Genomic DNA, 24,050 nt, shown 5'->3' on the forward strand with positions numbered 1-24,050 from the left:
ATTTCAAACATTTATCAATTACTGTGAAATAAAACAACTTGCTCTTCAGCCACACAGATTTGCTCATATTGATCTTCATAAAAGTTTAACAAATACGTTCTAATAACTTATGTATTTATTTGTATCTGGTTTAAATTTTTCTTCACAATATGAATGTTCTGATGTCTGGTAAGATTTTAACATTGGCTAAATAAAGGTGGACACATGTCAGTGATCACTGGTTCTCTTCGTGGTATGATTCCTCCCATGTGCAGTACCTATGATACTAAAACCATGGCACATCTGTCACGGAGTCCTTCCCAGGTGAAATTTCTGATATAATAAATTATGAAGATTTGCTAATGTCTTGTCAAATTAATAATCTTTGAAAGGCTCCCCTCCTGCACAAGTGCTCTGAAGTTTATTAAGTCTGATGCAATGGTTTAAAGAATTTCCTCTCTCACTGTATCCGAAATTTATAAAAACTAGAACATATCCTAACAGCCTTCCCATAAACGTTACCTTTACAAGGTTTCTCTCCAGCGACTGTGTTTATAAGGTTAAATATAAAACAGAACTATAGAAAAACTAGAAAAAGCCAGCAAGCTTCACAGAAAGCTTGTAAGAAGAGACTACTATATTTTAAGTATAGCACATGGATAGATACTAACACATGTTTCAATCCTGAGTGAATGATTCTCCTTTTAATAATTAGTCCGTTTGAATAGTCAGTATCACAGAGGTAACAGAATATTATATATAATGCATATGTAATATGTAGCCTTAAATCTGAATTCTACCAATCCCTTTATTGTACTTAAGAACAGTTAAGGCATATAAGTCAAACAGTACAAATTACTGTGTTTCTTTATTACTGAAAGCAGGGGAGATACATCTGAGGGTCCTACCCGCTGGACACTTGTCCTCCTTAAAGAGGACGAGGGACTAATAAGTGCTAAAGAGCAGGAAGGAGGAGGGGTTTCTTCAACACTTGATCAAAGTAAACATCCGGAAAACTTACACTTTGAACTCAGTTTTCTGAGATCCTGGGGCTCACTCCTCACTCGCAGCAACCTCTGCCTACACTGTGCTCCCCTCACAACCCTCTACCGCCCACTCTCATCAGCACCCGGAGGAAAGTGTGTCCAGCCCCCTCACACAGTCACACGCAGTGACACCCCTGCCAGCCCTCGTCATCTGCAACACCCCAGGAAGCACTGCCTGCACCGCACTGCAATTAAGGCCATGGGCCTCTCGCCCACAACAGACTGGAAGCTGTATGACCAGGACCTTTAATATCCCCAGAACTTTGCCAAGTGTCTGGTACAGAGAAGATATATATATATATATATATATATATATATATTTTTTTTTAAGAATCTATCCTACCTGGAGTCATGCACATACCTTCAAAATTACACTTTCTAGAAAATCATTTATTTCAACAGTATTAGAGGCTATTTTAATTCCTTTGTTCCCTTGTATACTTCAAAGAATTTTTTTAAAAACAGGAGAGAAAAACAAGTCAATGGCATTATATGAATAATACGATGCAGTTACTATTTTTCTAAGAAATTTTACATAAATTAAAACTCTGGTCCGTCACATACTAACTCAATAAATACTATAGAGAAAAGTTAACATCTCTGAAATATGGGAATAAAAATTATTACTCCACTTTTTTTTGGTATGTGCCATTAACATTTAACCTACATATACAATGAGGATGTGTCCTAGGAAAAAGTACTTACCCTGACGTCAGTAGCATCTCCATGCCTGATAATACTGGCCCAAGTGGTTGGCTCACTGTTGCTTTCAAAATAATGAAAGACCTTCAACACTCGCTCCATGGCCCCAGGGGAACGTTCCACACCGGTACCCAGGTGAGTCTTGGTACTTGAATTCGGTGTGTGATTCAAGTTTGGGTCAAGGTAAGCAGCTGCCATTATTTTGCTAGATGCTAGGTATCTGTCATATTCTGTAAACGGAAAAAAAAATTTTCAGTGTACAATATTTGAAATCTACTGATTAAAATGTGTTTTCTTGATACTGACATAACAACACTGTTCTTTATTCTCTCCCTATTTTGTTATATGCAGAAGTTGAGCCTGAGGAGAACTGGGACCTAATCTACCAAGGTAATCACTGTACTCCATCCCCCACCCCCTGCCACCCACAGACCCAGAGCAGTACCTGATTCACAGTAGAATAATAAATATTGGTTAAACAAATTATTAAAAGGCCAGGAACCCTATCTCAACTCCATCAAAAATCACTATTATCTGTAAACAACATAACAGCACCCTCCTTTTAAATCACAGCCTTTAAGTTTGTGAGAAAATCTCACTGGAGAGTCAAATATGTTAATTTTGCTGCCTACTTTTGAAAACTTTTATGTGAAATACAACTTCTTTCTTCATACACACTGCAAATTCAGTCACATCTGAAAACAAAACAAAACAAAAAAGCACATATGACTAAGTTTTTAAAAGTGTGATAGGGGACTCCCCTGGTGGCTCTGTGGTTAAGAATCCACCTGCCAAAGCAGGGGACACAGGTTCGAGCCTTGGTCCAGGAAGATCCCACATGCTGCGGAGCAACTAAGACCGTGCGCCACAACTACTAAGCCGGCGCTCTAGAGCCCGCGAGCCACAACTGCTGAGCTTGCAAGCCACAACTACTGAAGCCCGTGCACCTGGAGCCCACGCTCCACAACGAGAAGCCACCACAAGGAGAAGCCCGTGCACGGCAATGAAGAGTAGCCCCACTTGCCGCAATCAGAGAAAGCCCATGTGCAGCAACGAAGACCCAACGCAGCCAAAAATAAATAGATGAATAAATAAATTTATTAAAAATAAATAAATAAAGTGTGACAGGAGGACATCCATTTGAATGTGAGGGAATAGCTCAGGCAAGACCACAACTCCCACTGAGAAAACTCAGAGAAGCCAGATTAGAAAACAATCCAGATGTGTGGAGCCCAAGACACTAGGAGGTGACACAGATGGAGAAGGAACAGGTCCTCAACAGCTGCCTTTCCCCAAAGGGCGCTGGCCAATTCTGGGCATTCAAGACCCTGAAGAGCTAAGGAAAAGGCACTAACACACACACCACACACACACACACACACACACACACACACACACACACACACGGTGCTATTTGTCCCTTGACGACAGCCACCAGTCCTGAAACCAAGCCCAGTGGGCACCTCCGAAAGCAGAGGGAAGCTGAAGACACACAGAGGGGACGAGGAGCACAGCTGATTATATGCACCCTCTTACCTTTTGGCAGCATACAGATGATCTGAACAGCATGATGAATAAACGATCTAACGGACATATAACATACTACACCCAACAGCAACTCATCTTTGCAGGTGAAATAGTTACTAAAATTGACCACGTGCTCGGTGAAAGCACAAGATTCAATAAATATCAAAGGACTAAAATTACTGAGTGTATGCTCTGTGTTGTGTCTAGCATTAAGCTGGACACCAACAAAAAGATAACTAGCAAATTCCCAACTGTCTGGAAATTAAGCAATGTATTTCAAGTAACTTATTAGCCAAACAAGGAATTCAAACCCTCAAAGGGTTTCTAGGGCGCTGAAAATACTCCGTATGTCACTATAATGATGGATATGAGTCCTTATAGGTTTGTCCAAACCCACAGAATGTACAACACCAAGAGTGAACCGCCACAGGAATGACGGACTTTGGTCCGTCATTATGTCTCATTACAGGCTCATCAACTGTAACACAGGTACCGCTCTGGTGGGGATGCTGACGAGGGGGAGGCTGTGCATGTACCGGAGCAGGAGGTACGTGGGAAACCTCTGTACCTTCCCCTAAATTTTGCTGTGAACTTAGAACTGCTTTAGGAAAAATAAAGTCTTAATTTTAAAAACGCAATCAATGTAATTCACCATATTTTCAGAAAGGAGAACCAGAGTTATCTTAATATATGCAGAAAAAGCAACTGATAAAGTTTACCAAACACTCATAATAAAAACTCTTAGCAAAACAGAAATAGGAAAATATTTCCTTAATCTAATGAAAGTATCTACATTACACTTAAATTAATACTAGTGGAAAGGAGTCCCCCCCCCACCCCAGCCCCCAAGACGGGGACTAAGTCAAGAATACCCAGCATCACCATCCCTAGTTTCACAGGGTTCCAGAAGTCTTAGCCGGGTTCCACAGGCAGAAAAGGGAGGTAAAACATAGGGTATGAAGGAAAGAATAAAACCATCATTATTCACAGACTACATGACTATGTATGAAGAAAATCTGTAAGAATCTAATAGATAAACTAATGGAATTTATAAATGAATTTAGCAAGGTTGCTGGATCATAACAAAATCAACTGTACTTCTGGATCATCTTAGTTATCTCTTTTGCTCCCCAAATGAGATGGTAAGGATGAATAAATGTATTATCAATTGTTTCCTGAAAAGAAACACCACACCTCCGGAGTGGTCAGAAGAAATGATATACTAGTGATGAAGTGACGGAAAATCACTACAGTTGACCCTTTAACAACACCGGTTTGAACTGCCCAGGTCCACTTATATGCACGTTTTTTTTCAACAGTAAATAAACACTACAGTACCACACAATCCCTGGCTGGCTGAATCCCCAGCAGCGGAACCGCAGGTACAGGGGAACCCTTACATGGGGGCTGACCGCAAGTTATACGCAGATTTTTGACTGCGCGGAGGGGGCTGGCACCCCGGGGCCCACGCTGCTCAAGGTCAGCAGGACACGTAACAGTGAGCGTGTCAAGGCAGTGAGCTCAACCAGGCAGGAGCTCACACACAATCTGGATATACCTCTGTGGCTAAGAATCAGTGGCAAAATCCTTCATAAACCTTCAAAAAGTAGGTCTAAACATTCTTTAAAAGATAACCATTGCTGTAATGTCACCAGAGTGAAGCAGTTTTCCTGAAACAGAATGTGTCAAAATCCGATCTGTGCTATAAATTCTCAAACTGGCAACATCTCCACCAGCGAGCCTTCCCTGACCCTTCTGGACAGTTCCGTGTGTCAGTTAACCACCACCTACTCCCCTGGTGGTGGCGTTCCAGTCTGTCTTTATGATGGGCTTGCAGATTCAGAGAGCCTGGCATCTGGGTCACAAAACCGCGGATTAGTCAGTCTGTGGGATGGTGTCCACTACGGAATGAGAAGTCCCAAGCGTTGCTCTCTGCTACACTGACTATTCTGTTTCCAAACAATTAACAGAATTCTCTGTTGTTCGTGTGGTTCTCCATTTGTTTTTGACCCATGGCTAAAGCTGTACAATTGGGGCTGCCAACTCTCTGTATCTCTAAGTGACAAAAGCCCTTCCCCCTCCTTTACCAGAGAGGTAGGCTTTTATAGAATTTTGTAATTGTAGACCTCTGTAATCTGCGGCCAGTTGTATTTTTTAGAACTTTTCAAGATTAACCAGCCATAGGCATTGGCTACTTATGCATACTACAGAATATCTTTTTCAAAAAACTATCAAAGACGTGGAAATGAAAAGATTTCTAAAGTTGGCTTATTTACGTGGTTTAGACCCCCTACTCTTCCAACTATCTGTGGTAAAGGACCAGTTTTAATTTCCAACCTGTCACAGACCAACACTTTTGTAAAATACAATAAAGAGGAATTTCTAGAAAAATGAAATTTCAAAATAAAAGCATACAAAAGCCAAGCACAAAACTTCTATCATCAGAGTCAATGAACATAAAATTACTGTCAAGTTGCTATAGAGGTTTCTAGATGCTTACACCAAATTCTACCCTTATTTTGTCCTACACTGTTAACAGTTCCAGCACCAACCCCAGTCTGCTGGCCACAGTTGGCCAAGCCCAGGCTCGGGCACCGGGCTGCCTGGCACAGCAAGAGGCCAGTGCACTGGAATGGGAAATGGGAAAGCAGAGGGCCTGTCAGTGGTGGCCACTGACCTTCCAGCTTTCATTCACATACTAACGTCAGTGCCTAACTCCTTCCTTTCGTGGGACAAGCAGGGCAGTCCCAGAGCAGGTGTGAGCCAACAGGTACTGACAAGCCTTGGCGCGGACCCCAAGGCTCAGCCCACAATCCGACATAAATGCTCCATAAAACAGCACATACGGAAGAGGGAGAAAAGTACCAGGACCACAACGAGCATCCTGCTCCAGAGCTGCCGCCTAGTTTAGACTCACTGTACATACTAAGATCCCACCAGGAGAGTAACCTCATTACACTTGAAATAAGCCGGCCCTTTAATAAAACTTGAGATGCTTGCCAGAATACGAGAAGAAACAAAGAATGCAAATTGATACAGCTACATTTTTTTAAAAATTAAGACATCAACAGGTGTGAAGAGTTTTTAAGAATTTGATAATGACCCTAAAGTAAATCCTTAAACAAACTAGACTAGTGTGAAAGTTTTCTTCTTCTTAATTTTGTTCTTTTACACAAGATTTGGGTTTATTTTCTCATAAAATATCTAACCTGAATATCCTAAACGTCCTATAGTGATTTTACTAGACAGAGAAGCTAACATTAAATTACTTAAATGTTTACTATTACAATAGCAATGTGTGGCTGTTTATAGCTTCCAAACTCCCCCTTTCCCAATTCTCTTCTTCCAGTGTGACTCTGATACTCCTTTCAAGAGGCAGAGTCTACCTTCCTTCCCCTTGAATCTGGGTGGGCTTCAGACCAGGCTAAGATACGCCCTAAGCTAAGTCCTAAAAGGCAACACCAAAAAAAGAAAGAAAGGAACCTAGGTTCCCATGGCTCTCTTGGAATGCTCACTCACAAACCTGACCACCATGCTGTACAGAAGTTCAAGCAACCCAAGAAGATCTGAGCTCCAAGAACCACAGCCTGAGCTAAGCTTCCAGCTGACGGGCAGCGTCAACTTCCGAGCCCTGGGGCAGAGCCACCTTGAGCAGACCCCCTGGCTCCCAGCCGTGCTGCCTCGGCCAACACCACACAGAAAGAGGTGAGCTGTCCCTGCTGCGCCCTGCCCAGACTGCACATCTGAGCACAACGAATAACTCGTGTCACCTGAAGCCACTAAGTGTCAGGAAGACTTGTTTTCATCAACAGACAACTGACAGCGCATATGTTCAGCTAACGTGAGCAGAGGTGGTTCCCACTCTTCCAGTGGGAGTGGGAGACATAAAATGACTACCAAGGGCCGTCTGAACAGTGTTCGCCTTCTTCTTCTCATGGTTAAACTAAAGATACAGAGTGAGCATCCTTTCAATGCCTTGACAAAATGTCACATTCCTTCCTAAGTTTGGGTCACCTTCCTTTTACATTTTATCCTCTGTACTTTCAGTGTCATGAAATACCTCTGAGAGTTCCTCTAATGCAAACTTTTTTTGCCATGTCACTTCTTCAGTGACATCTTTTTTGTCACAACTATTTTCTTCATTTATGTCAATGAGACCACCTTTACTAAGTTCTTTTGGCTGCACATCTAGAATGTCTGGCTCAACAGCAAAGTCAACATTCCTAGAGTCGGCTACTTTTTCTGTAACTCCATTTACAAGGTTCAATTAGAGCCTTGCAAAGTTATTTCCACAGTGTAGTAAAAGTTTCTGCCATACTGCACACCTGTCACTCTGTTACTTCCTGCCAGGATGCCTGAATTTTTTCATTTGCTCAAGCTCCAACTGTAGCATTAACAGCCTGTCCAAAGTCTGTCTATAGGCTTTAAAAGTTGAAACAACTCCTTGGTCCGTTGGCTGAATAATGAGATTACAGTTGCTGGTTCACACCACAGCTCTGTGCACACCTATGACTCGGCTCATTTTGTTACACAGTTACCATGTTACTACCAATATTTTCAAATCTTCACTTACACCCAGTTTTACTTCCAGTGTTTTCACTTTTTGTTTCAATTCTGTATTTCATCCTCCTTGGCCAATTTCCTCCTTTGATTAGCTATTTTTGTAAAACGTCACATGGATTAATCACTGGCAAACAAGGAGGCAACACAACTACACACTCTGCTGTCTGTGTATAAACTGAACAACAGAGGTGCACTGACCAGTCACCAACAGACTTGGAGAGAAGTGACATGACTGGTCACGGATAATAATTCACACCTGTTATTTATGTGGTCATTTGAAAAATGGGTTTGTACTTTATGCAATTACTCATATACGTGGTAACCAAACTCTGAATCACTCTATTGAGGAACTGGTACTTTTAACTGAACCACAGAAACTGAAATTTGTGCCTATTGGAACTATACAAAACATGGACCACCTGTATAACGATTCAACTAATATCTTCACAGAAAATATGGTTTTCTTTATTTCAGATAATATGACAATTACATAAACAGACACTTTACTTGAACTATCACTAAAATTTTTAATGTTATATTCCTGATAATATTCAACATTAGCCTTTAACATCAACTTTAATTTCTAACATCTCTAATTAACACTGAGACCGTAAAAGTCATTCGTGAATAATTTTTGGAGACTTAAAAAAAAAATCCTAAGGAAATCAGGAACGGCAAAATATAACATATTTGTTTTACAAAACCCAAATTAATAAAGTGCTGATAAGATACATGTATTTCAGACTGAAAGTTAAGAGCATTCAGAGTATCATAACCTACTTGTGTATATTCAAACTCAGCACATCACGCACACTCACCCACAGGGAAGTGAAGCCGTCTTTCCTGACAGTCATCATGTGCTCTAAGGCAAAGTTTGATAAATCACAGCCAATCAACCAGAGGTCATGTTAAAACACCAATGTAAAGATACTGCTTAATAATTTCCATCTTCTCTATTCCAACAGAACAATACCAACATTTAGTAATAAGAATGGATAAACAAAATGTGGCGCCTCCATAGAACAGAACAGAACAGTATTCAGCCATAAAAAGGAATGAAGTACTGACAGTGCTACCGAGGCAACATGGAGGAACCTTGAACACATCAGGCTCAGTGAAAGAAGCCACACAGAAGGCCACACGTTGTACGGCTCCATTTACGTGAGCGGTAGGAGCAGGTAAACCCAGAGAGACAGGAAGTAGGTTAAGTGGTTGCCAGAGGCTAAGGGGAGAGGAGTACCGGAGTGACTGGTAGCAAGTACAAGGTTTCTTTTCAGGGGGTGGAGCTGAAGAGTGGTGATGGTTGCACAAACTTGCGTACACAGCTGCCCACTGAACAATGCAGGGACTGGAGCACCACCCCCCTGCATACTTGAATATCCATGTGTAACTTCTGACTCCCTTAAAACATAACTGATAATAGCCCACTGTGGACCAGAAGCCTCACCGATAACATAAACAATTAACACATATTTTGTATGTTACATGTACATCTACATATATTTTATGCATTTGTGACATACCTTTTTCTTAATTTTTTCAATATTTCTAGGCTACGGAATTCATCTGTGAAGTTTTTCAAATTGTCACAAATCTCGAAAAAATTTTTCCAATATATTTACTGAAAAAATTTTGCATATAAGTGGACCTGCACAGTTCAAATCAGCGTTGTTCAAGGTCAACTGTAAACTTAAAACCACTGAATGGTATACTCCAAAATGGTAAATTTTCTCAATTTTTAAAATTGATTTTTTCAAAGTACATTTTTCCATGGCTCCAACTTTTTAAAAACCAACAATGCTAACGGTTGCAATGATGTGGAACAACCTAGAACTTTGATACAACTGCTGGCGGGTGTGTGATGTGATACAGGCATTCTGGGAAACTGTTTCTACTACAGGTGAAAAAATATATACAGTATTACCAGCCATTCCACTCTTAAGTATATGCCGAAGAGAAACATACGCACATCTTCACCAAAAGACACATGCAATATTCATTGCAGCGTTATTCATAATAGTTCAAAACCAGAAAAAACCACATAGCCATCAATAAAATAAACTGTGGTGTATTCTTAAATGGAAAGCCATACAGCAATGAAAAACGATGAGCCAGTGCTACGTGCCACAATGCGAATGAATCTCACAGATGTTATGATAGGTAAAACAACACACAAAATTCAAAAACAAGCAAAACCGAGTCATGGTGATAGAAATCAACTCTGGTTTCTTTTTCAGGGATACTGACTACAAGGGGCCAGGAGGGAGGCTGCTGGGAGCTGGTAACATTCTAAATACTGATATGGAAGGTGGCACTCAAAACCGCAGCAGGCTACATATGATTTGTGCACTTTACAGTATGGATGCTATACTTCAGTTATACATCTTTAAGACTCTTATCCAACAACTGATCAACCAAAGGCAACACGCAATGCCAGAGCGCACTGGCTAAAATTAATTGCCTGAGCCACAGTTACAAATCCAGCAAAGCAGCAATTCACTCGAGCACATTTTATAAATGCCAACTGTTCTTGATTTTTGCATTTCTGCCTCTGCCGCTCTTTCAATTGTACATGCACGTGCTATTCTGCAAAACAAGTAAAATGTGTGATGCCTGCAAATATGAAATTACTATTAATTTATCATCTTCTATGAAAGGAGCTCTTTTTATTTATTTTTTATTTTTTTGGCGGTAGGTGGGCCTCTCACTGTTGTGGCCTCTCCCGTTGCGGAGCACAGGCTCCGGACGCGCAGGCTCAGCGGCCATGGCTCACGGACCCAGCCGCTCCGCGGCATGTGGGATCTTCCCGGACTGGAGCATGAACCCGTGTCCCCTGCATCGGCAGGCGGACTCTCAACTGCTGCACCACCAGGGAAGCCCTGAAAGGAGCTCTTAACTGCATTTATGATACATGGACATACACATGCACATAAGCATACTGACGACAGACGTCTTTAAGAATCTATTGAAGGGGGCTTCCCTGGTGGCGCAGCGGTTGAGAGTCCGCCTGCCGATGCAGGGGACACGGTTTCGTGCCCCAGTCCGGGAAGATCCCACATGCTGCGGAGCGGCTGGGTCCGTGAACCATGGCCGCTGAGCCTGAGGTCCGGAGCCTGTGCTCCGCAACGGGAGAGGCCACAACAGTGAGAGGTCCGTGTACCGCCCCCAAAAAAGAATCTATTGAAGGGCTTCCCTGGTGGTGCAGTGGTTGGGAATCTGCCTGCCAATGCAGGGAACACGGGTTTGAGCCCTGGTCCGGGAAGATCCCACATGCCGAAGAGTAGCTGGGCCCGTGTGCCACCGCTGCTGAGCCTGCGCTCTGGACCCCACGAGCCACAACTGCTGAAGCCCATGTGCCGCAATTGCTGAAGCCCGCAAGCCCTAGAGCCTGTGCTCCGCAAGACAGGCCACAGCAATGAGAAGCCCACGCACCACAACGAACAGTCACCCCAGCTCGCCACAACTAGAGAAAGCCCACACACAGCAATGAAGACCCAACACAGCCAGAAATAAATAAATAAATAAATAAATATTTTTTTAAAAGAAGAAGAATCTATTGAAAAACATGGACATGTCCTCCAGAAAACGCAAAGACACTAATAAGCACAAATTTTTGTATATGATTGCAAAGTTCATTTTCCCCTAAAACTCATACATGGACCCCAGCTTTAAGATCAACAGTCCAGCCGGTACCAACATTCATTACAAATAATCTAAATTGTCACTTACTTATTGGCTCTACATGCAAGGCACAAACATACATTATCTCATTTCATTTCATTTTCACCACAACTGTTAGAGGTGGGTGGTACTACCTCCGTTAGGCAGGTATAAAAATCTAAGATGAAAGACACTCTATATTCCAGGTTGGATTGTGACTGAGTGAGACTGAAGCTCTGAAAAACTCTTTCAGTCCAGGTACACTGTATATCTAAACACCAAGGAGCCCATCAAGTCCAGCCTAACAACATTCTCTGCCCCTAAAATCCTGAAGCTCAGTGAAGCAGCCCATTTCCTCAGCCTGCACGTACACACACAACCGTTCACTGCTGCATTTCCAACAACACTAGCAAGCTCTAAATGCAGACGATGAATAAGAGAATGAAAGGAAGAACGCGGTCGAAAGCACATTCCACTCCTGCCCAGGGAAGCTCAGGGAGAAAGCTTGTGGATATACCACATCTTGTCACGGATACTTCTGCAACTTCTCTGGAGCTAAATGGCCATGGGTGGAGTCCATAATAGGAGGAAGGCTATTTCCCTATCTTTCCTGGTGTCATTCAATAAGCAGCTACTATGATGAAAAAGAAGAGATGGCAGTGAGGCTGGATGGAATGCAAGCCTGGGTGAACCTGGGCCACATGACACAACCCCCCACAGGTCTCCTGGGAAGGGCAACACCAAGGACTACCGCCCGGTAGCCAGGCTGACTCCTCATGACTACTGAGCACCGTAATCAAGATAGACTTTCGCAAACACTTCTTTGTTACTAAGTGTATCAATAAATCCCCCAGATGAAAGAAACATGGTTAAAGTATTTTTCCATAATTTTTTTTTTGCGGTACGCGGGGCTCTCACTGTCACGGCCTCTCCAGTTGCGGAGCACGGGCTCCAGACGCGCAGGCTCAGTGGCCACGGCTCACAGGCCCAGCCGCTCCTCGGCATGTGGGATCCTCCCGGACCGGGGCACGAACCCGTGTCCCCTGCATCGGCAGGCGGACTCCCAACCACTGTGCCACCAGGGAAGCCCTCGTAATATTATTCTGTAATTAAATATTTAAAGATGTAAATTAAAATAGAATTTATCAAAGCAGATGTTCAAAATCAATGTAGAAAACCTACATTAAATAATTTCTTCAGCACTTTAGTGCTTATAAGTTTATATCTAAATGTACCTCATATAGCATCAAAAAGATGTGCTTATTTAGGAAAAGACTAACTCAAGAGGAGCCCTTCAAACAGTAGGAAAGCCATTACACTCTGATGGTTCCACTCACTCATCTGATTCATCTCATCCACACAGCAACCCTACACGGCAGGCTCCGTTAGTCACCTCATTTACACAAGTGGACACCGAGGCACTGAGAGGTTAGGCAATTGGCCCAGGTCACACAGTTGCGTGTCTGTGAGTTCACCTCCACAGCAGATACTTGCCAGTCCAAGGATGAGCCACAGACCTGCAGCACAGCAGCACAGGGAGTGTGCAAGCCCCAGCACAAACCTACCCAACCCCAACCAAGATCCCCACATGAACCCTATGCAAGTTTAGTCTGGTAGGTTACCTGCATCAAAACTACCAAGCTAGATTATAATTTTCTTTAGTATATCATTTACTTTCCACCTATCAATTCAACCTCCTCCAACCCCCGATGTATTAGAGAAGTGTACATATAAGGCATTCTCCCAGGCAATCAGGACACGTTGATAACAGGCACTCATGAGAAAAGCCACCACAGACAAGTACACTAAGAACACAACGCTGGGGACTGCCCTGGTGGTGCAGTGGTTAAGGATCCGCCCACCAGTGCAGGGCACACGGGTTGGAGCCCTGGTCCGGGAAGATCCCACATGCTGCAGAGCAACTAAGCCCGTGCGCCACAACTACTGAGCCCGCGTGCCACAACTACTGAAGCCTGCACGCCTAGAGCCCGTGCTCTGCAACAAGCTACGCCACCATGACGAGAAGCCCGTGCACCACAATGAAGAGTAGCCCCCGCTCGCCGCAACAAGAGAAAGCCCACGCGCAGCAACGAAGACCCAATGCAGCCAAAAATAAATTAATTAATTGGGGGGAAAAATAAAAAAACAGTGCTGGGGGGGGGGCGGGGACGTGGTGAGGAAAGAAAAGGTCCAGCTCAGACTCGCGACGTGGTCAGGGTTCCGATATAAGGTGAGTTACGAGCTGGGATCCTGAGAATGGGCATCAAAACTGATACCCGACAAAAGATAAGGTCGCTGGTGTAGGTGAGAGTGCCCCCAGGAGTCAATGCAAAGCCAACGTGCCTTTAATTCCATCCGCAGGGAAGCAGGCCAAGGCCCAGCTGTAGAGGCAGGTTCAGAGCCTGCCTGGTCTTAGACATGCACCTGGGCAGCAATTCAGCCCATCCAGACCAATCAGAAGGTTTCTGTTATAATCCAGACAGGATAAATGGCCTGAGGAGAAGAAAGATTTGAAAGCTATAAAAATTCCAAGAGGACTGGATTGATCAAGTCGCCTATGCAAGACTACAGGAGAGTCAGCAGCCATTTTTCTGGCTTGGGCAGCTACGTGGGAAAGTGATACCATTCCGCTGAGATAAGGAACACAGGAGAGGCAGATGCTGTTTGTTGGTGGAAGGGGGATGGGCAGGTAGTAAAAGGATCAATTCAGTTTGGTATTTGTTACTGGGAAGAACTCAGGTCTAAATGCCTGAACTCAAGCCAGATGAAGGAGGCACTCCAGTTATGGGGAGGGGAAGCAGGGAGCCCTGACTCCTGGACGTTTACTTTGGAAAGGGGAATAAGCCTCAGGCCACCACAGTTGCTCCCAGGCTGGGGATGGGAGGGGGCAGGGCACGACACACAAGACTGACATTTCGATTTGGGTTCTTCGAAGCCTGTTAAAATACATATATAATTTCTCAGCTACAAATGAATCTTTGTACTCCTAAGGAGGAGAAGTAAATTTACCTTTGGGAAAATACTGCCACTCTTTGGCGGGGAGGGGCGGGTGGGCAGTGGGCAGAATGAAAACAGCAGAATGGCAAGGACTCCCAATGTGGCGTTAAACTGCTATGCATCAAAAAGAGTGATTTTCCTAACAATCAGAGATCAATTTGGGCTGTCTGATTTGGAACTCATTATCGTAAAGGCCGCTCATGAGACAGGAAGGTATGAATTAGACCGGAGGCTCACAGGGGTTTATTTAAGTAATTATTCATGCGGCATTTACCATGCCAGGACTATTCTAAGCACTTAAACGTGAAATCATTTAATCCCCATGACAACCTTATTTTCCCTGCTTTCCGGATGTGGGAAGAGAGAAGCCCAAGGCCCAAGGCCACAGGCCTAGTGCACGGGCCTCAGCAGGCAGGGGAGCTGCAGAGGCCACGCCCTTGCTCAGCAAGCCCTGCTGCCCCGGGTTTGCTGTCACTAGCGGTGGGGGGGCCTGCATGGCAACACGCACCGAGTGGCCACTCTCCGTCCCTGCAGTCGCCACCGTGCCGTCCTGGCCTCGGCCGTGAGCCGGCTGCAAGGCGTTACTGCTGCTGCCCACTCTTTCACAGCCAGCCAGTCTCATCCACTTGTTCACGCCTGTCCCTGTAGGCCACACCTCCCTTAGAGTGATGAATTCTAAAGGCATTTATTGAGCCAACTACTAACGGGTATGGATTAAAAACAGATCTAATCCTAACCCGAAGAGCGTTCAGCCTAGTTAGGAGAGAGCTACACACATGCACATACACTCACATGTGTGGTTATTTAATTACAACTGTAACAAGTACTCTTTAAAAATCACAGTCAGAGTTAAGAGCAGTAAAGAGAGAGCCCCAAATCATCACAGAATTCTTAGGTCACAGCGGCGGCGCGTGTGCCGGGCTGAGGAAGAGCAGTTCAGCGAGGCGGGGGCGGGGTGAGGCGGGGGCCTGAGCGGCGGCCCCCGGGGCGGGCTTCAACATCTGAGAAGCTTCAAGGCAGAAACCCTTCTCTCCTTTGATTGAGAAAATGTTCTTGCATCATTTCTTGGATGATTTTGTCCCTTTTCTCTTGCTGCAACTTTTACTATTTGGATACTGAACCTTCTGAATTCATCCTCCTACTTTCTTTTCTCCCCCATTTGTCTTTCCTTTCCGTGCTCTGAGAGACACCGTCCACATTACTTCCCAATGCTGCTGCTGAGTTTACTTCTGCTTTCTTACTTTTAATTTTCTTGTTCTTGAATGTACTTTTTAAAAGAATTCTGTCTGTCTTTCACGGAGGCGACATCTCCTCTTAGCACTCTGGAAACCTGACACTGGGACTTTTATCGTGTTCTTTCAGCTTCCTTCTCTTGCTGTTTCATCTCTGTAGACTGTTTTCTGCTTGTCTCTCTGTTCTGGTCTCCCATCTTGAAAGCAGAGTCTGTCTTTAAACACCTGGTTGTCTGTCAGGGACCCTGTGCTGAGCAGGGAAGCAGCCACTCGGCCAGAGATGCCCGAAGGTCAGGACCTGCCTGTCCCTTGGACCAGCGTCTCCAGAAGAGAACGTCTCCACCTCCTGACAGGATTCCGGGAAGCAAGGAAAAAGAAAGCATGGCTAATTGCACTTAATCCCCAGTTCTGAGCGCAAGAGCATGTTCAACATACTACGTTTTACCAGAAATTTTCCACAGTACAGTTTTTAAAACAATATATGCAGAAGCCAGCCCACAACGGGGAGGATAAATTATGACAAGAGCACTGCGGCAGCGATGGCTGTGGAGACCTGCCCTGGTCAGGCACAGCCCTCCGAAGCGAGACTGAATTCTCTCTCCCTTAAACGGCTCACCTACTTTCTATGGGCAAGACCCTGGAGGTTACAAACAGCTCAAACTTCACCTAAATCACACACATAACCCTTTAAAAGAAGAAGCCCAGTATGATCTCAGGGCTGTAACTGAAGACAAGTGGAAATCCGACAGGAGAAGCTGGTCTCGGGGAAGGGCTTAGGCGGGACCTCTGGGCAAGATCCTGATGATCTTGAAGGTGTAGCACACGTTGTCTGGTAACAACACAGCCAGAAAAATACTGCAGGGGCTGGTGCCCACTCACAGCTCCGGGGCTCTCAGCCGCGCCAGGCTCTGTGAAGTGGGAGTCACAGGACCTGCCCTGTGGGGGGAGAGGATGAGCATTCATACAGTGCTCAGCAAGCCATACGAACCCGAGTCAGCACGCAGCAGGTGACCGCTGCTGCAGGAGGAGAGCTCTGAGCCGGACTGCTCCCTCAGTGGAAACCTGCAAGACCCTCCTGTTTAACTGTCCCCAGCCAGCATCATCCCTGTTCCTAGTGGTCACGCTGCTGCACGACCGCACACAGCTTCATGAATCCTTGTCCGAAAAGGAAACAGATTCCCATTCTTACCGTGATAATAGCTGGTATATTTGAAATGTATTCTTAAATCCAATAACCAAATTAAGCATAGTGTTCCTTTAGATTTCCCCCCTAAACCTTGTCCTATAAAACAACTGCATTTTTTACACTGAAAACATGCCACCGGTATACCATTCCATCGTGAATCTACACAAAAGCTGCAACAAGAAGAACAGTCAACAGTTCAGGACTATTATCTTCTCAATGAAATTCTGTCAACTTTACAAAGCAGCAAGATTTTCACAGTAAAAAAAAATTAACATTAAGGTATGATATTCTGGCAAAATTTTGTTTCTCTTAAAAAAAAAAAAAAAAAGGTTAACAAAACAGACCTTGGGGGAGATCAACAAGCTGGCCTCACCCTGGTTAACAGATCCTGTGTTTGTCCCTTGGTTTTCTCAGTAAGACAGACTGCACCTATCTTTCAGTAGAGGATTTTTCTGGCTCTGCTGTATATCATACAAACGGATGCATAAGAGAACACTTTCTCACTTGTTTTATGAGAACTTTGATATGAAAAACTAACAAAAAGATTACAAGAAAAAAAAATTACAGACCGATGTCCCTCATGAAAATCGACACAAATACCCTAAACAGAATCCTACATCTTCAATCTCGCAATGTATAAATAGGGTAATGGATAACCCATCACCATCAGGTGGGATTCATCTTAGGAATGCAAAGCTGGTTTAACAATCAAAATGTAATTCAGGGCTTCCCTGGTGGCGCAGCGGTTGAGAGTCCGCCTGCTCATGCAGGGGATGCGGGTTCGTGCCCCGGTCTGGGAAGATCCCACGTGCCGCGGAGCGGCTGGGCCCGTGAGCCATGGCCGCTGAGCCTGCGCGTCCGGAGCCTGTGCCCCGCAACGGGAGAGGCCACAACAGTGAGAGGCCTGCGAATAAAAAAATTAAAAAAAAAAAAAAAAAAAGAGCCTGACAAAATTCAACACTCTCTAATGATTTTTTTTAAAAAAAAAACCTCTCAGAAAACCAGGAATTAAAAGGGAAGTTTTTTGATTTGATAAAGGATATCTTAAAAACAAAAAAGACAAAACTGAGCTAAATCCTATTTAACATTGAGTACTTTCTTCTTAGTTTGGGTCGGAACAAGACAAGGACATCCCTTCTTGCCATTTCTACTGAACCCTGGGATGAAGGTCCAAGTTGAGGTAGGCAAAAAGGTAGGATAAAGAAACAAAAGATATCAAGATTGTAGAGAAAAATAGTTTTTATTTACAGATTACATGATTATAGTTTTTTAGGACTGTCTACTTGTGCAAAGAAACCACCAGAACTAATAAGTGAATTTATAGTAAGGCCACAAGATAAGCTAACAAGATAATCTATTTCTGCATACTAGGCCAACAACTGGAAAATTAAACTTAAAAACCAAATAGCATCAAAAAAAATTCCAGACCACCACACTAAGATGTACTATACACTAGTGTATGATATTGGATAGACAGACCAGAAATCTCAATACTGTTCACAGGGGATTCTCCCAAATTGATCTACAGTTTCAACACAGCCCTATCAAAACAGAACAGAAAAAAAAAAAAAAATTAACTCCAAAAACTGCTGTAACTGGTAAAACTTCCTATCCATAAGTCTGCATGCAAATTCAACTGAACACTGTGATAACAGGCAAAAAACAAAAAAACAAAAAAATTCACCAACATCTGAGAATAAGAACACAAAAAAATGAACCAAACCTACACGAACCACAGAATAAACCAAAGTCTGTCTTTTTATTCAAAGAAAAAATTTACTGCCATTGGTTTCTTTTCAACAAATTCCTACAAAATACTTAAAATATGACTCAATTTATATAACCTTTCAGGAAAAAAGGTATAAAAATACAAATGTACAGAAGTTAAAGACAATAATACATATACACCTAATCATAAACCCAAATTATGTGAGCTATATGTCAATAGTATTATGTAAATTTACACAAATATTACTTAAGTGCAAAACAAAAATATTCGGTGATAATTTTTTTTTAAATATTTATTTATTTAGGCTGCACCAGGTCTTAGTTGCAGCATGTGGACTCTTAGTTGCAGCATGCATGCAGGATCTGGTTCCCTGACCAGGGACTGAAACCAGGCCCCTTGCATGGGGAGCGTGGAGTCTTACCCACTGGACCACCAGGGAAGTCCCAAATTATTTTAACATTAGCTTTTTCTCTTTAACTGAAAACTGATAGTTATGAAATACAGAAAACTGTTGAATTTACAATAAATTCATTACAGTTTAAACAATTACAGACGAATCTGAAATTAAAGATTTGTGAACACTGTTTTTAAAAATCAGTATCACTAACCATTAAAATACTAGAAAGAACCCAACAGGTTTTAAATTTTCCCAAGAAAGTCTCTATCACCCTTCTCATTGGCTTGCAGAGACGCAGCCCTCTACCGCTGCAGGCAGCCCAGATGACTCACCCCGCTAAGGCGCTCACGTGCTCACGACAGCAGTCTGCCACGCACGACGCACCGGACGCAGCAGCGAGCAAGGGCAGACTGGCTCCCTGCCTCCCAGTGTGCACCTCGCTTCAGCAGAGCAAGCGAGCCCAAGAGGTGAACCACAGACAGCGCGTGAGCTGGTGAGGAGGCAAGAGAGAAGGGGAAGCGGAGGAGCGGGGAGGAGGGTGGTGACAGGAGGAGGGTCCCATTTCACCAGGGGGGCCAAGGAGGACACACTCGCATAGCTTATTGTCCAAACAGGGAGACCCGGCGGGGGAGTCGGGCGTGGGCGGCAAGTGTTAAGATGGATGAACTGGGGCACTCAGTTTCCCTACCTGGCTGACAGGGGCACAGCTGAGCAAAAACTCCACGTCCAACGAAAGCTCTAGAACTGCGTGTGGAGAGAACCCTGGGGAGAACTAGCGGCCTCTTCCCCAAATACAATGAGGACGAGCGAAAGGTATCTGCCTCCCCAGGCTACGGCTCTGTGGGCGAGGGAAGGGATGCTAACAAGACTCGAAACGGGAGGGAAAAGGGAGTCCCGGTGACCCCGCACAGCTAGCTGCTCTCCTTCTCTGTTCAAGCGCTGCTAACTGTCCTCTCCCTCCCCTCTGCGGCGACAGAGACACCTGTTACTTTCATATTCTTGATTTGTCATGAACTCATGTGCTCGATATGCCTGCCCCATGCGAGGGGTACAAACACACCGCACTAACACTCACCCACGCTTAACGCACTATAATGTGAGCAAAGGGCCCAGCGCCGTGAGGAGATAATCACGGAATCTGAGCTGGAGTGGCTGCGGTCACAGAGGGAACCGTGACAGGAAGGGGTGTCCCAGGTGGAGGGAAAAGCACCCAGCACCTGAGGAAGAGTTCAGGGAACTGACAGGCCACGGTGAGGGGCAGAGGCAGACAAGGTGCGCCTCCCTTGCGGCGGGTGAGGCTCCCGGGGAGAGGGACGACGGCGCCCAGGCCGTGCACAGGGGCCCGGCCAGGCCTCGCACCCACCTGGGGAGTCCCGGTCTTCGGAGGCAGGGGGGTCTCAGGAAGAAGAGCGCTACCCCTACCCCTCGAAGAAACAGGGTGGAGGGCAAGGAAGGCTTCCCTACTCAGCCCTCGCCATCGGCCTCAATGCGACTCAAACTGCAGTCAGCGGGAAAGCCCACATCCTCTGGGACGCGCCAACACCTTCGGGTCTCAGCGCCTTCACGTGCGCAATCCCTAGAGCACGGAGCACCCTCCCCACCCTCTCGGTCTGGATCGAAATGGCCCAGACTACCAGTTCGGCCTTCTTTTTCACTCAGCAAACAACTGAGTGCTGACACTATGTCCGACCAGAGGGATTTAAAAAGTAATAAGGCCTGTAAGAAGCTGACAACCGGGTAACAGGAGACAAGCAAATAGGCAGAGCTGAGTGAGTCGCCGGCGACGCCGGTGTGTGCAGCGCCCAGCCCTGTGGGCCGGTGAGAGACAGAGGGCCACGCGCGGAGCGGAGTCCTGAAGGCTTCACGTGTGAAGGAGGAGGAAAGTTCCACACAGGAGCAGCGAGCGCGTAAGGGCAGGCGAGGCACAGCCCAGCAGGGTCCTCTCAGAAAGCCAAGTGCACGCAGTGCTGCGGGGCGGGAGCCTGCAGGAGCTGGGGAGGGGGGAGAGGACGGAGGGGAGGGGGCAGTGCCTGAGGACACCACTGCAGCACCAGGGCAGGCGGAGGGTGGACAGGAACTCAGCTCAGCGTTCACTGAGGCTGCTATGCGGAGGCGCCATGACCTGCTCCCGGGGCTGTGTGTGCACTCGTAAAACTCAGTCGCTCCTCTGGAGAGCACTGGATTTCTTTTACTGTACACTTACAGGTATCTAGACAGCCACATAAATATAACTATGAAATGTTTATATGCTTACATAATAATATATGTTTAATCTGTCTCCCTCACAAGTCAATTAGCTCCTCAAGCTGTCAGATCGGATGGCCGTGATCCCACAGGCGTGGCAGAGGGCAGCTATCAGACCCGGGAGCCTGCCCCAGACCCATCTGTTGAGACAACTGAACGTAGCATGTGTGCTGCTGCAAGAGGAAACCCAAAGACCAATTCACTCCTTTTGTTGAGCAATTTTTAAGGATTAGCTAACTCTATACAGAATTTGTTCATTCATTAGGTAATATTTATTTGTGCCAATTACTTGTCAAGCAGGAAAAAACCTGACATAATCCCTGACTTTGTTAAGTTTACCATCTAGCAAAGAAGAGATCAAACAAGCACAATATACCATGATAAATAACAGTAAATGTTGTGCAAAACAGAAGAAAAGGTTCAAGGAGGGAACACCAGAGAGAACCTGGTTTAGCTGAGACCTAAAGGTGCAGGAGTCAGCTGGGCAGAGAAGGGAGACAAGAGGCAACTGCAGGTGCAGAAGGCCTAAGAGGAAAGACTCTGGGTGTCCCAGGCACTGAAAAGTCAAAATGAGCAAGAGGCCAAGGGCCCAAAGCTGAAGATAGTACACAGAAGCCAGATCAGGCGAGGCGCTGCAGGCCATGTTAAGGATTTGCAATTCCATCCGATTCTAACGAGAAGCCACTGGGGAGTTTGAAAAAGAATAACATCAGATTTATGCTTTTACAAAATCACTCCAGCAGGTGTGTGAAGGATGAACATGTGAGGAAACAGGAAGACCAACAGGAAGCAACTCCCATAGGCCAGAGGGGGAGAGAAGGTGAGGAATTCAAGACCTATTTTGGAGACAGAATCATCAGGATAAAAAGATGGATCCCTTATACATGGAAGAAGGCTTCAAAGAGGCATCCTGGGTCTGTGGCATGAACAACTGAGTGGATGGGGGTTTGACGTGTTTATTAAGACACAGGATTTGAGGAGGAACCGATTTCAGGGGTAACAAGTAAGAGGCTCCTCTCTGGCTGGTATCAGATGCTTATGGAAAATACAAATGTAGGTATCAAGAGGCAGCTGACCCCTGGAGTCTGACACACAGAAGAGAAGATGGGCTGTACACAGAGATGGATGGATGGATGGATGGAGTTTAAAATACTGATACAGAAAAAGCATGACTTCAACCACATGATCCAGAATCACACAAATGAACTATTAACAGTTTATTCAATCTCAACCTACCACTGAAAGACACAGAAAAAAATCAACAACACATTTATTCCTAACAACCAAATCTGACACCTCTCAATCCTTCCCCAAAGATGAAACAAACAATGCACACACTGATATAATCAAAGAACTTTCCAAGGAGGGCTTTCTGCACTTAGTAGCTTTGTAGCCAGTTAACAGCACTGTAAACACTTACAGTTACTTCAATATCCTGAATTAAAACTGTCTTTAAGCCTAGGAAATTATGATATAGTTGAACACAATTTATAACACAGTCCTCTTAAATATGTTAAAATACAATCTTCAGCAGGTGGAATCTAAGGTGGGTTCTTCAAACTAAATTCATCAGTACAATAAACTTTATTATAGAAAAGACTCCAGAGTGTTTTAAGGATAAAGTTTTCACTTCAAAGTACACAAATATAGGTCTGTTCTATTATTTTTAGCCTGCTCTAGTAAGTATTTTACATGTCTTCTTAAATTGGGCCATGGCTGTTTTTTGAGGTTAATGTGACTGATAAAATCAACTGTGAGGTTTAGAATGTCTAACTGCAAATAGAGATTTGGATATATATTCTTTGGATTTGAGCTTTTCACTTTGTCTCTATCTAAAAGTAGTAATTTTATACTTTAAAATAACCAATTCAGCCAATTCCTGCACAGCAACATCTTTGTCTTTATCACACAGCAAAAATTAATCAGGATAAACACCTAAGGGCTAGAGAGTAAGCGGAGAAGGCAGAGGGGACCTGTCCTGAGATGGTGCCTGTGTGCTCACGGGGCAGCGGGCTCAGCCCCAGAAGGGGACAGGCTGCAAGCTCCCCAGCGTTGTCAGAATCTGCTCCTGAAGGATCCATCTGAGGAGACAGCCTGTTCCAGCCCTACACACAGAATGACTTTGACCTTGACACCATCCCTACCTTTTCCCTCTTCTACACATGCGAGCTCTGCCCTCATGCCCAAGCCCACCTCTATCAAAATTATATTTCAGTTAAAAACGCCTCTACTCATTTGCTCTGCAGTCAGCAAACATAATGGAAAAATAAGTGGCTTCAAGCAATTGCTTTGGGACGAACAAAAACACTACAATCTCTCTTCCAAAGTTCATAGTTCTAAAGTCACTTTGAATTTTTTAAAAACTTAGTAGCTGATTATTTAATATCACATTGCCACTGGAATCATATATCTTGAATCTAGCCTAGATGCTGTGAGTGAAATCAGAGCCTTATTGTTAAGGATAAGTGCTAACAGAGAGCTATCATTTGCTATCACACAATGCAAGTGGCATTATATAAATGAATCCCAGCAAGTCTGGGAAAAGATCAAAATTTTCAAAAAGTATAGAGCTCTTTGCCACTGAGCACTGGTCATGCTCAATTATACGATACAGTCCTGAGGTGAGAGTCTGCAATTTAAAAAGTTCCCAAACCCAACATCCTTTAAAACTCAAGAGTTTGAATTAACTGCAAAATCTTTACTCTTAATATCTAATTATGTAATAAAATGACAGTCTTTGTTTAGTCATACTAAAGGATTCTAATATCACGTTTTAAAAATGTTTAAA

At 44.4% G+C, this 24,050-nt stretch overlaps 1 protein-coding gene across 50 annotated transcripts in view; it reads right to left on the reverse strand.

The window, feature by feature from the left end:
* PTK2 (protein tyrosine kinase 2) overlaps nt 1-24,050 on the reverse strand; it is a 247,644-nt gene that overhangs the window by 167,786 nt on the left and 55,808 nt on the right. For all 50 annotated transcript variants that reach the window (XM_067017362.1, XM_067017365.1, XM_059043007.2 and 47 more), the window contains one exon: nt 1,731-1,957. In XM_067017362.1, the coding sequence (XP_066873463.1) occupies nt 1,731-1,925 (195 nt within the window). In that variant the 5' untranslated portion in view covers nt 1,926-1,957. The remainder of the gene's footprint in view (nt 1-1,730; nt 1,958-24,050) is intronic.

This window comes from Kogia breviceps, chromosome 17, assembly GCF_026419965.1.
Source record: "Kogia breviceps isolate mKogBre1 chromosome 17, mKogBre1 haplotype 1, whole genome shotgun sequence".
In the NCBI taxonomy this organism is placed as follows: Eukaryota; Metazoa; Chordata; class Mammalia; order Artiodactyla; family Physeteridae; genus Kogia; species Kogia breviceps.